At 41.9% G+C, this 12,965-nt stretch overlaps 1 protein-coding gene across 20 annotated transcripts in view; it reads right to left on the bottom strand.

Annotated features, from left to right (window-relative positions):
• The window catches only part of PACC1 (proton activated chloride channel 1), an 80,377-nt gene that overhangs the window by 1,997 nt on the left and 65,415 nt on the right, over positions 1–12,965 (bottom strand). For all 20 annotated transcript variants that reach the window (XM_090135070.1, XM_090135072.1, XM_090135077.1 and 17 more), the window contains 5 exons: positions 12,132–12,341; positions 10,298–10,452; positions 8,668–8,810; positions 3,818–3,962; positions 464–568 (listed from right to left, as the gene is read on the bottom strand). In XM_090135070.1, the coding sequence (XP_089991196.1) occupies positions 464–568; positions 3,818–3,962; positions 8,668–8,810; positions 10,298–10,452; positions 12,132–12,341 (758 nt within the window). The remainder of the gene's footprint in view (positions 1–463; positions 569–3,817; positions 3,963–8,667; positions 8,811–10,297; positions 10,453–12,131; positions 12,342–12,965) is intronic.

The following is a 12,965-nucleotide window of genomic DNA, read 5'->3' as shown; positions in this document are numbered from 1 at the left end:
CAGCACAAAGACAATGGCTCTGGGTCACAAGCTGAGCCACAAGGTTTGCAACCTGGCTGCCCCTATTATGTGCCCAAACACAGCACCACAGGCTGCTGTAGCATCAGCAAGAGGAAATAAACACCACCCTTCACTGCAGCACGGGGCGCTCCCAGCTGGAAGGAGGTGGGGGCATGTGGCCCATCATACAGACTACAGCATGGTTTCTCTGAGCTACGTGCACCTCTAGCTGCAAAGATAATGCTGTGTCACTGAGCCAGGGAAAGACATCGGATGGTCTTGAGCCCCACTGGCTATTTATTACTGAATGTATAAAAATAACAACCCTCAGAGTGAGATTTCAAAATTAACTTCACTCTTCCTGTTACCTCAGTTCATGCAGAAGCTCTGAGGCATACACGCACACAAACACACACCATGAGCGTGTATGGCAAGAAAATAAGATGCAAGGCTGTTTACTTACATCTTGAACAGTCTGTATAAAAGGGTCTTTCCATTCAAATACCACAAAAAACAGCTGGTCGTTCCTCAGCTTAGTCCTCCGGTCAATGTAGTTAACCACACTAGTCTGGGGAGGGAGAAAAGAAAACAGTGAAGAAGGTGCTGATTACTTTCTTCAGTTGTACAATTCAGCCTTCAATGCATCAGAAAAGGCTTGTAAGGTGAAAAGAGCAGGCTGTTCAGCCTTCCTCCACCTGGAATGTCAGGCTTTCAGAATAAAGAACATCAGTAACCTTTATCTGTTTCATGATCACATTCACTTCCTATTTCCCACCTAATAAAACACTGTACCATTTCAGACTGGCAGCCAAGGCTTTTGTTACATATAGCAACATTTCATTGCTCCTACTTGATGCCCCAGTGCTTGCTGACACAGCACAACAAAGGTACAACCACAGCACACACTGCAGCAGCAGCACAGCTCTTAGCCATATATACCAGCACGGGAAGTCTCACTCCATTCACCCGTGGTGTCAGCGATCACTTTTGTTCCCACGTGCTTACAGGTCCATATTCTCTTTAAAAATCAAAGTGGGAAAACAGAAGCAGGGCCTGACTGCTTTATTCATTTATTCCTGCCTGCAGGAGGGCAGAAGGAGGTGTGGTAACATTCAAGAAGGAGTGAGAGATAGCAGACGAAAGCCTTCAGCTGGAGCATGGCCGCACAAGCAGCTTACTGAAAGCACTCTGTTCCAGCAGTATCCAGTTACAGCCCACTGCACGCTTCACTACCTGCTTTGGAAATGCCCCTATCCATCACCTTTGTCAAAGTAAAGATTTTCCCCCTTCAAGTGCAGAGAGTTCATTTACCAAAATCATTTATTGGGGCTAGTAGAGCATTCAGCAAGCTGTCATTCATGAGTGCTGAATTACTTTTATTTACCACAGAATTACACAACGGTGGAGGGAACAGGCTGGAAGGTTTTTCTGAGTTTCTTTTTTTAAAGAATCAGGTGTAGAACAAGCTGGACACCAGCAACTGCAGAATGAAAAGGGAAAAGCAGCCTACACACTGCTGATCAAACCCTACCTCCCAGTACTGCCCCTTGGCTGAGCTACTGTTTGAAATGATCGCTGCCTGGTACAGAGCTGTGTGACACCTCCCAGCAGCTGTGACACACGTACTGCTTAGGGTGCCAGAGAGATGTTGCAGCCACATGGAATTGTAGGCTGAAGAGTGACAACTGGGAAAGCATTAAGACATTGGGCCTCAGAAAAACATCCATCTTGTCTTGTAAGTGCACAGACATCTGAGTCCAGAAGGAACAACATGGGGAACCACATGCAGCAGCAATAAGTTCGCTGTAAGCCTCCTGTCCCTGGAGGACAGCACAAAGCATGCAGGAGCCAGGCAGCTGCACTGCAGTGATGGGAGGACTTGGCCCCTCTCCAGACCTCAGAGGAAAAGTTACACCTTGGTGTGTGCACAGGGCAGCGCTTCTCATCTTCCTAGAGAAGTTCAATTCTGTAATTGAAGTAATGAATCAGTACAGTTACTTCATTCCGTGAGCTACAGATATGAGAATGGATTCAGCAGACACTGTATGGGAAACGACCTCCTACCTCTCCACCATGGCTTAGAGTCTTTATAAATACCTTCAGCTTTCTATCAGTCTCCTCTTCCCAGACAGACACCCTGACGTTATGCTACGCCCAGAAGCAGGAAGCAGAGCACTGCATGCACCCATTCCAAGCACGTGGGATCTTAACAGCCTTATGTTTTCTAGTCAAACCTCTTTGCTGCACATTCACCCAATGCTTCTGTAGCTCATTTACTTATTGCAGCACACAATACCCCAGCTACACTCATTCAGGAAAACTGCACAATAGGAAACCAGGTCACAAAGCTGACTAAAGGCAATGGGAAAGGCAGAAAAGACCAAGTAATGACTACTGCATTACTCAGCACACTGACTGGCTATGCTATTTGACCCAGTATTTGTATCCAGCTTTCTGGTGTGCTGCCTCCGTTTCAGATTTGACAGGCCAATGAACTTCCTTATTCCATTTGAGCAGAAACTGTACTGTCAAACAGCAAGTGCAATTAGTCTGAACTAATTCAACCTCTGCTGTATTATTAATAGGTAACTGAAACATGAAATTCGTATTTGTACCAATTCCTACTTCCTTTTTCTTTTTTTTATTAAACCAAACAGCCCACACAGGTGATTGGGAAGTCCATAACTGCCAGATTAAATGGATGCTTGTGGTAACAAACAGCTCACCTTTGATTCTGGGTCAGTCTTTTCTACTTTGAGATGCTTTAGACATGGACACACAGCAAAGACTTAAAAATCCAATGCTACATAAATACCACAACTGGCAAGTGAAACAGAGCTCCAGATGATGAAGGACAGACAACTGTTGTCAGTGCTTATATGACAGCAGCTGACTGGGACATCCTTTCCTGCAGACAAAGGCCCACACTGCAGGATTTCAGGATTTTCCTACTCTCCTGCAGCAGAGCTGAAAGTCACCAGCCCACAGTCACAGTCTGTCCCTGTGGCTTTGCCACAGAAGGCCTCTTCCATCAATATCAGGCACAAGGGAACAGACTCAGAACACACTCTGTCTGTCATTGTGAACAGTCAAACCTATTTCATTTCTAGCTAAGTATGTGTCTTCCAGCTGCATATTTTCTAGCTTGAGATACTTCAAGAAGTTGAGTTACTCCATGTTCTTAAGGGTAATTAACAGATAAAAATGCCAATCCCAAACAAAAAGCAGATATGAGAGTGCTATAATCAATACTGAGCTTATGTTTACATCTTCATTTTAACATCAGCCCTTGTAGTAACCTAAACAGTACCTCTTTCCATTATTATTATTTAGATAATTCCTTTGGAAATCTCTACCTCGAACTAAAGTAGCTCTGTCTCTTCAGACCCACACATTGGATACAGGTGTCACTTATGACAACGACCAAGGCCTTGAACTTCTCACCTCCCTGTTAGGAGATGCTTTTCCTGAGACTTTTCCCCTACCAACAGCAGAGCACATCAGAACATCTACAATTTTACACAATTTCTCCACATTGAAAGAACTCGAGTAACTGTAGAGATGGTTCAGATGACCAACTGCTCAGCAGCAAGGGGTGGAACAGATGCCATTAAGCAAAAGCCAGTCTCCTGGCATTTCACTCAAAACAACCAACCAATGCACCCACCCCTTCCTTCAACTCAGATTGTTATCTGCTCCAAGAGCTGGTCTGTTGGCTAATTATAACTAGAAGTACCCTACTCTTTGAGAGCAACCAGTTTTTAAATCACGTAACGCCCTAACATCTTCATGGATTTTTTCTTCTTTGCTTGCTTACCTCTTGTTTGAATTCCACAGTCTCTCTACCATCCTCTTCCTTTGTTTTCACCAAGGACATCTTGACCCAAGTTCGAAAGCCTCCAGAAAACTTCCAGCTGGAGTATGAACTTTCACAGTCCTTCATGAATTCTGCTTTTTCTGGACTAAAGGAAAAAGAACTTTGCTGACCAAACTCAGAGCAGTGCTTGGACACTGCAGCAGCAGAACGTCAGGCCCACAACCTCTCCAACATGTGTTTAAAACTCCTTTGAAATATCAACTGCTATAATTCAGCATATTTAATACACTGTTAGCAGGACAGTTTTGATTAACATTAGCACTTACACTCGTGTTCTTAATTGCAGAAGACTTACCTGCTGTCTTGCTCCCCCTGCAGGCTGCGCTGCTTTACGGGGGAGCTTTGTTCTGCTCATGTGTCACCACTGGAAGAGAGAGGAAGAGAGCCAAGACCCCAGCTAACAACTCACCACAATGCTAAGAAGCAAGAGATGGAAGGAATAGCCTCAGGCCAAGGCTTCACACCGTTTCTGGGGAGCAAATAAACTGGCTGCAACGGAGACAACATGCCTTGAAATTCACATTTGATGTAGTGCTATTAATTTAGGAATAACATAAGGGCTCCTATCTGCAGTACAGCTGTTTTCCCAATACACAATCACAGATATTTGCAGCCCTGGAATAACAGGATTGGTTTATATCTTTTTATAAAATATACTGTGACTTTCTGCCATCTTAAGTCTTCCAATATCCCTCAAGTAGTAACGAGGTAGCTCTAGGGTAGAAACCAGACATGCCCTGTCTCTATTAAGTGCACAGGAAACACTGAATTAACCATTCCATTTACTTGGAGCTTCCTGGTACAGCGATTTTAGCCACTTTCATGTCCTCTCCATGAAATAAGCCTGTCTCTCTCTACAGCTGCTTTTCCACAAGGTTTCATCTGAAATGAAACAGGTACTGTGATGAGTCACAAAACATTAAAACAGACTGCAAATTTTTACTGAAGATAGATTTCAGGTTTAGAGCTATGCCAGGGTATGCTGGTCCTTGAGACTAGGGAAAAGAAAAAAGTTTTTGATCCAGAGTAAATCCACCTTCTGAGTAAAAGGGAAAGAGCATACTTCTGTTCATACGGCAGAGGAAGCTCACAGCTAGGTCTACTAGAAGATGAAGCTACTTTGGTCTTCTAGGAGAAAGATGCAAAGAAATCAAGACTGATGTGGAAGATCTGCCATGTACCAGCACTGGGTGGATTTACACACTTTCCAACTTTTCTTTCAGTCTTCAGAACTAGGGCTCCTTTTTTTTTTTTTTCCTATAAAGAACGATGACTTGTCCACTTGGCAGCACATGCACAGGCTGGTAAGATTACCATGCTGATGGCTGCTCTGTACAACACCGACTGCTCAGGCTGAATAGATGAGCATGCACGTGATAGTAGCATGGCACAGCCTAGCAAAGTCACTGCCTTCAGCTCAGTGCTTCAGGTGGAAGGCTCAAACTCAGAAAGGAGAAGCATTTCCAGAAAGAAAAAACAATACTCTGCTAACCATCAAGATATTCCAGAGTGCTTCAGCCATATAGGATATCTTCTCTCTGTAACATAAGCTGCAGTACAGCTCTCCAATCCCATGGTGAAGATATGGGCAAAGCACGAGAGGAAAGGCCAATGCCTGACTCCTCCTTGCCATGCCAACCAGTGACAAACTACTTCTTCCCCTCTCAATATTTGGGTACAGCAGCATGAAGGGGACAAACAGCCAGGAAGAGCGTGGTATTTTGCCACTCAGAGAAACATACATAATTAGCACTCTGCCAGCCAGTCACGTGCCCAATGCATGACTCAGTACAGCATCCCAGAAAAGCTTTCCAAACCAACATGGAAAATTGAGGCAGGAAGTTATGACTTAGAGTTGAACATTACAGCCACAGCTTACATGGTAAGCAGGCAGCAACAATATACTTTGCCTTCAATGGTAATTGTAGGCTTGAAAAAGAAAGATTGATATCTTAAGAGAAGTTGTGGAGAAGTGATCTGAAAAGGCATCTCCTTGTGTGCACCAATAATCCAGACCAGTGCCACAGTCAGGAAAAAAAATAAAGGAGGGAGGACAGAGCAGAGATGCAGAAGCTCTGCACGAGTAATAGCAGAGGGCAAATAACACCCGAGTTTACCTCTGCTGGGGAACAGGAAACTCTCCAACATTACATGGGATGTAACACAGGGTCAGATGTTGTGGTATTAAAGCCATGCCCCTTCTTCGTTACCATTTATTTCTCTGCACACAGCAATCCAGAGAAGTGAACACAAAGCTCTGTTTAGACCCTTAAATAATCTCTGTCCTGTTCTGACTGGTATTTGTCATCTTACATAAGTAATTTTACATGCTAAAATAACAATAGTTTCAACAGCAATATGTTCAGAGGATTTGCTTCTTAAACCCACATATTACACTAATGACAGTTCAGGAAAGGAACTTGCATACTTAGCTACACGTTTTTGGTAACATTGCAAGGGTTTCATTATTTCATTTTCCCCGATTAATGTTGTACACACACAGCAGCTGCCACTATCTTAAAGGAGAAAGAAAAACACAAAAGAAGAAAATCCACTGGCAGTATTCCTCCAACTCACAGTCCGACAATAGCACACAATTCAGCAGTGTTCTGTGAAAGCCAAAACAAAGCTAGCACGCACTGCCAGTTTAATACAGGCTGGTGATCCAATTTTAACGTGAGAGCTGCAGAAAATAAAACCCTTAACAGAAACAACTGGACCTGACTTGAGTCCTCACCACTCAACAAATTCTTAAAGCACAAGAGCCTAGAAACCATTTTTAGTATTCTTACAGCCGATGCCTGCAGCGGCCTTCACTGGTTATTATTATATGAAGCAAAAATAATTAACAACAGCCAAATACTGGTCAGTATTTGAAGTTTCTTTAGAGTGTGTATGGGAGGACAAAGTTACATTGTCAATACACAACAGTTTCTAAGGATATCAGTCCAGACTTCCCATCAACTAAATTTAGCATCAGCTGAGGAACCAGAAGCCATTTCTATTTTCTCTCCTGCTAGAAGCTGAATAGAATGAGCAGATCCCACAAATGCAAGATGTTTCACTTGCAGTTCATAGTCAGGAGAAAAGATTAGTTTTCAGTCTGTCCTGAACCTGTCCTGTTTGTGCCCTGGGATATTAAGAGAGCAATACAACAACACTGAGGAAGACAAAGACATACAGTTTGTTCTAAGCTTTGGAGAACGCTCTATGAGAGACAGTATCAAAACCTCTTGCACACAACTGATTCTCTATTTCAACTGGATAATCAGATCATTTACCAGTACACTTAAAGGCCTATGTGCCTTTGCCAATTTTACTATTACCTGGGTCAGTTCAAAACCACCCTCAAGCTACATTCCTATTACGTGCTACGAACAGGCACAAAGATGCACCTTCATACAGACAACATCATTTCCTACCTTTTTGCTTTGCTTCAAACATAACTTGGGCTCAGTCTTCGCTCTCCAAGCAGAGACAAGGCAGCTTCTTTAAGAACACAGCATCATTTCCCTTTCTTTTCAGGAATCAATTCTGCCATCCAACCTGTCTGATCTGGGAAACCTGGAGGCAGGATGTTGCAATCCCCAATTTCTTCAGGCAGCTTACAGATGTTTCTTACTGATTCATCCACTCTGGTTCAAATATAGCCTTCAAGCTAGGATCCTGGCAATACCATTTAGTGTTGTTTTTCACATCTAATCCACCTCTGCACAACATCCAATACAAACATTTCAGAAAGCAGCATGTAAACTAGCTTGCAGGAAGAGATACTTGGAATACTGTTAGCTTAACCAGGACACCCATGCTTTAACTGGGAAACAAACAGCTCTTTAAAATGGCTTATCTGCAAATTAATACAATGAGAACAGAAAGGTAGCTTCCAGAACTTGAGTATACATAGGCCAATTTGTGTCTTGGTAAGTTAGCATGTTCTGCACAGATACAGCAACCAGACACCACACAACCACCCTTTCCGATCTTCATCCACTGGGGATGGTCTCAGACACTCACTCATGTCTTGAAGTACAGAAACAGCTGTGCACTTTGCTGGAATCAGTCCCACCATTCCTGCCACTGACTGCAGTACAAGCCACAAAACTGAGAAAATCCAACACAGAAGGAACCAGTATTACTTCCAGCATCGCTACTCTCAGTATTTTCTCACTCTAATACATCAATGCCCAAAATACCTGGAACATCTGCATTGTTCAGATGCGTCTTTGTGCAGTTATACGAAGTACCTGAGAACTTACTATCTGTCTCCTTCACTGAAGTAGAAACGCTTTCTAAAAAGCAAATACAGATAACTGGTCTTCAGACACCCAGAGATACCGGGAACGAACGCTTTCTGTCTTTGCTCCTCTTTTGGAAATACACCCAAGCCTCCAGAAGTGCTTCAATACAATAAGGCATTATATTTCTTCCTCTCCATCACCTTATTACTCTCTGCATAGGCCTTTTACCACTCTACATCTGACCATTAACAAATTAAGGCTCCTTATTAAGTATCACTGTGCCTAATGGCTCTTGACTAGCTTTTCATCTGGATCACAGAGAGAAAAACAGAACTTGAATTTAAATTAAAAGCTAAAATTAAATTTCTCACGAGGCAGGAAAAAGGTTGGGGCTTTCAAGAAAGTTCAAGAAAGGATTAATTCCACTCTTATTAAAATAAACAAAAGGTTGATCAGTCACTTCAATGACACTGACATAAATCAACACAAAGCATTTTTTAAATCCCCATCTATAACAGTTCAATATAGTCACAGGCTCAACCCTCCACATACCTGTTGACGAACTCTTGGAAAGAAGAAAACAGAAGGTAATCAATGGCACTAAAATCTTGGTCTGTTCCATTTAAGTGAAACTGCAAAAACACCAGCTCCTTCTTCTTCACGTCACGAGGGCCTTGAACAACCAAAGCATACTTCTATAAGCAGACAGAGAGACAGTGAGAGTAGGAGAGGAGGAATCCTCATTTTCTGTTCATGAATTTGCCACATGTCACTGATACTCTGCAGAAATCTAATACAAAATGAGGTTCTCTTGGCCTCCAGTAAGTAGACGTTCTGTTAAGACATCCAAAAAGACTGCCTGCCAAGCAAATGAGAATTCCACCTTTTGGTTGAAAAATGAATTCTCTAAATCAGAATTCAGACGTTGCTAAGAGATCTGAACTAGTTCCATCAGTCTACACCACTTCCATCAATCTGCACTACTTCCATCACTGTCACTTGGGTTCACTTGAAATTACCAGCTAAGGCTCTGCAGCCTGCATTCTGCAGAAAGACAATCAAGACAGTTTGGGGCATTACAGCCTGGGAACTTTCAGCTCTTGACATAAAACAATTTTCATTTGGAGTCTGATGTAGAAAATATTATGCTTGTTTTTGAGAAAGAGGCACAGTTCCATAGCCTGCAAGCAAGCTGCTGAGGAGGAAGGGAAGAAAAAAAAAAAACAAAAAACTAGCTAGCAGGCAGAATACTGCTTAATGTGCAGGAATTACACTGGCCAGCAAGTTGTTGCTTGCAAAATGACTCTGCCAATTCGAACATGGAGCTGCATGGTTCAGAGGTCTGCCTCGATGCCTCTCCATTCAATTGGAGGACTGCAAGCTTCCAAACAAATTTACCACACAGCATAAAATACAGGTTCTTAGTTTATTAAAACACGCAAGAAAAAAAAAAATAGAGGAAGAAATGAAAGACATTAAATATTTAGACTTGGCACATTATTTTAAAACATACCGGGAGCTTCTTCCCAGACAGAACTGGTGACTAGACAGAAGGAAAAACACAAGGATGAAAAAAAGCTGACCAAAGAGGTCTACTTTTCTTAGAAACAATCTGCAATAACTTCAGATTAGACACAAATGACCCCACTTCATACTTCATTTTCTGAACATTTTTCTGTACAGAAGCCAGATTCCCTGCATTTTTAAGGGGAATTTAGAATGTCATTTAATGCACTATCTCATCTTATTGGCACATAGCTTCAATACAATAAAATGCTCAGTTGCCTAACTAAGAATTTGTGAAGTGTGACAAAAATGATGAAATTGCTACTGCTTTCAACATTAGATTTACTATATCAAGGAGTGTGCTTGCACTTAGGAGATGAATTGAGTTTCACTGTGCAAAGCAAAACTTCTGTTCATTCAGGTTTGCATGTTACACAGAGCCACATGACAGCCGATCATCCATAAAATACATACAAACTGATTGGAGTATTTTACATTTCTGAAAATATAAAGAAATGGTTTGGAGGAAAAAAACCCAACTTAACAGAAAAAAAACCCACAACCCTAGAAGCAAGGATATTTTGCAGCATCTCATAAATATTTCTACTCTCAAACCTTGTACGAGCAGAACTCCCCCACAGCCCACTGAATAAGCTTTACTCTGTTGTATTATTACCATAGTTTGATTAGTAAAAGGATCTGTGTAGTTGATTCTCTGCGTGGTGCACTCAATGTCTCCTGGCTGACCTGGATTTATCAGCGGCAGAATATGATCATAATAATGATGCTTGCAGCTAAGCAGCCGAGCCTTTCCTGGGTAAAAGGCAATACCTGTTTTAGGAGAGAGAACATTGAGGAGAGTTGACATTCATAGATTTTCACTCTGGGATTTAATCCCACAGGACACTGAGCTGTCCTGCCAAGATCCAGCAGCACAATCAAATTAAATCATGCGCTTGAGTATTTTTTCAGAGCAGGACAGCAGAGTCAGCTGCACTCATCAGGACAGAAGTCCTGCAGTGCACTGGAGAAAATCCAGGTTTGTTTTGAATTTACAAATCAAAGCTCACAGAAGTTACTAAGCTTCCCTCATTCCCCTTAGCAAGCAGCTAAGGAATCAGTCCTTCCAGCCCCAGATGAGAGGAAAGTACAAAGTAAGCTAGGAGATCACTGAAGTTAAATGGGACACAAAGTGCTTCAGCATGTACATACTCAGATGTTATGATTTAGCACACGATATTTTAACTGGAAAAAGCATAGGTACTATATATGAGAGATTATGCTAATCTCATAAAAGTGAAAAGATGCTCTTCAGAACATCTAGCATCTTCTATTCATAAAATACAACGTATTTATACCTTATTACTTTTATCGCTAGGTAGGCAAGCTACTACTTCACCTGTATGTGAATTCACATACTTGTATATACCATAAATTTGTGGCTTCAGCCCAACAGCAAGCAGAAGCTTCAGACCTCAAATACCTCAGCTGTAGAAACCCAGCAAAGTACAAGGCTCCAAACCAAACATCTTGTTATGCCACATTCAGTACTGGAAACAAACCTGCCTGAAGCTAATCTAGACCAACTACAAAAAAAAGCATGATTTATGAGTTGTGTGATTAACTCATACAACTGAGATGACCTGTCCACCAAAATGCAAGATGTCAGAATAGTCAGAACACATCAGTCTAAAAATGTTTTACTCCTCCTTTCAGTGCCCCATGCATTCAACTTGCCATCTCGTTACCTTAACAGAGCAATGAAAGCAACACTGACGAACAGCTTAGCAAAAGGCTACATTAATTCTACAAAAATCTGCAAGAGTAAGACAACAACATGAAACACCTTACAACTACAATTACTGGAACTGTGATATTTAAGATGTGGTAACAAACAGAACAGACTTCAAACAGAAGCGTTATTTTTACACTGGAAACTAACAAAAGGCTTCCAATGCTGTTTGAGCTACATTTGCTACCACAGCTTTATTTACAAATGGTTACCAGATAATTTTAAAAAGTGATTATAAAACTCGCAATCCAAAAATGCTTCTGTGGAGTAATCCCTCCTGCAAACTGCAATACAATTTTCTGATGCCACATTACATTTTTATGCCAACACTGTTCTCTGCAGTCATATCACATCGTCGTTGCCTTCTGATGCACCTCCGAGTGGTAAAAAAAAAAACAAACAAAAAAACAACTGAACAGAAGTAGGAAGTGGCACCACTTCTGGGCTTGTTGGGGTTTTTTTTGGTTGGTTGTTTTTTGTTAGTATTATCATTGTTTTATGGTTTCTTTGGAAAACCTTTCTTTACTGTCAGCAGCACCTCACTATCCAGTGCAGGAGTGAGATCTGGGAACAGATCCTACGTGCTCCACTGCCCCAGTAATGCTGTCTGGGGAGCATTTCCGTGAGAATTACCTTCTGTCCCTACGAGGGCCCATTCTAGAGTGTGCAAACACTTCCTGGCTATCAAATGTTGCACTTTATCAGCTACCAGTCTTACCAGGTGCATCATACAAGGACACTTCCTTGTAAGAGACGGACATCACAGGGTGCTTGAGCTTCTCCCTGAAGTCACTGATGGTTTGGTAGACCAGGAACACAGCTACAGCCATAAGTAGCAGATAAATGAACAGGAGAATTACTGAAAACACATTCTTCAGGCAGGTCTTGCTGAAACGCAAGGAAGGGGCACTGGTACCCAGTTCACTATCTGGAACCAAACAGAACATGAATTAGATCTCTGAAATACAGATTTTGGGGCAGAATTTACATAGTGTTTGTTTAAAGATCAATCACTTGAGAAGAAAGTAAACCTTAAAATCATGTTTGATTTAAAAAAAACCCAAAAACTATTGCTGTCTTTAATGATCAGTGAGACAGCTGCTTCCTCCTCAAGCACGAGGCAGTGTCTTTGGACGGCTGTGCCTTTTTTAAATGTTGAACTTGGCATTCACCTAAGGACAAGGCAGGAAACAGCATTTATTTTCAAGAAAGCCAATCCGGAAACAAAGTTCAAAGTTCACAAGAAAAGGTCTGTCAGTGCTCCGTCTTTCCTCCTGGAAAAAACAACCTATTTCTCCTCACTTCCAGCCTGATCTGACTCTGACCTCCTTCAGTATATGCAGTCAGCAAAGATTTAACATTCTAATAATGCTCTTACATAGCTAACTGCATGGCACTTCCACCATGGCAAAAGCCACTGTGAATTTGTTACCCTCTAATTTCAGGTTTGTAATTCTTAACTCCCGGTGCATACTGCATAAAGTTTCACAAAAGAAGGCTCTTTCCAATTACACCTAGGAAAAAAAACAGACCCAATTCCTTCCTTCTTGCC

This window comes from Phasianus colchicus, chromosome 2 (genome assembly GCF_987193195.1).
Source record: "Phasianus colchicus chromosome 2, bPhaCol1.hap1.1, whole genome shotgun sequence".
Lineage (NCBI taxonomy): Eukaryota > Metazoa > Chordata > Aves > Galliformes > Phasianidae > Phasianus > Phasianus colchicus.
The sequence above is the reverse complement of the archived record's forward strand: the minus strand, read 5'-3'. Positions and strand labels throughout refer to the sequence as shown.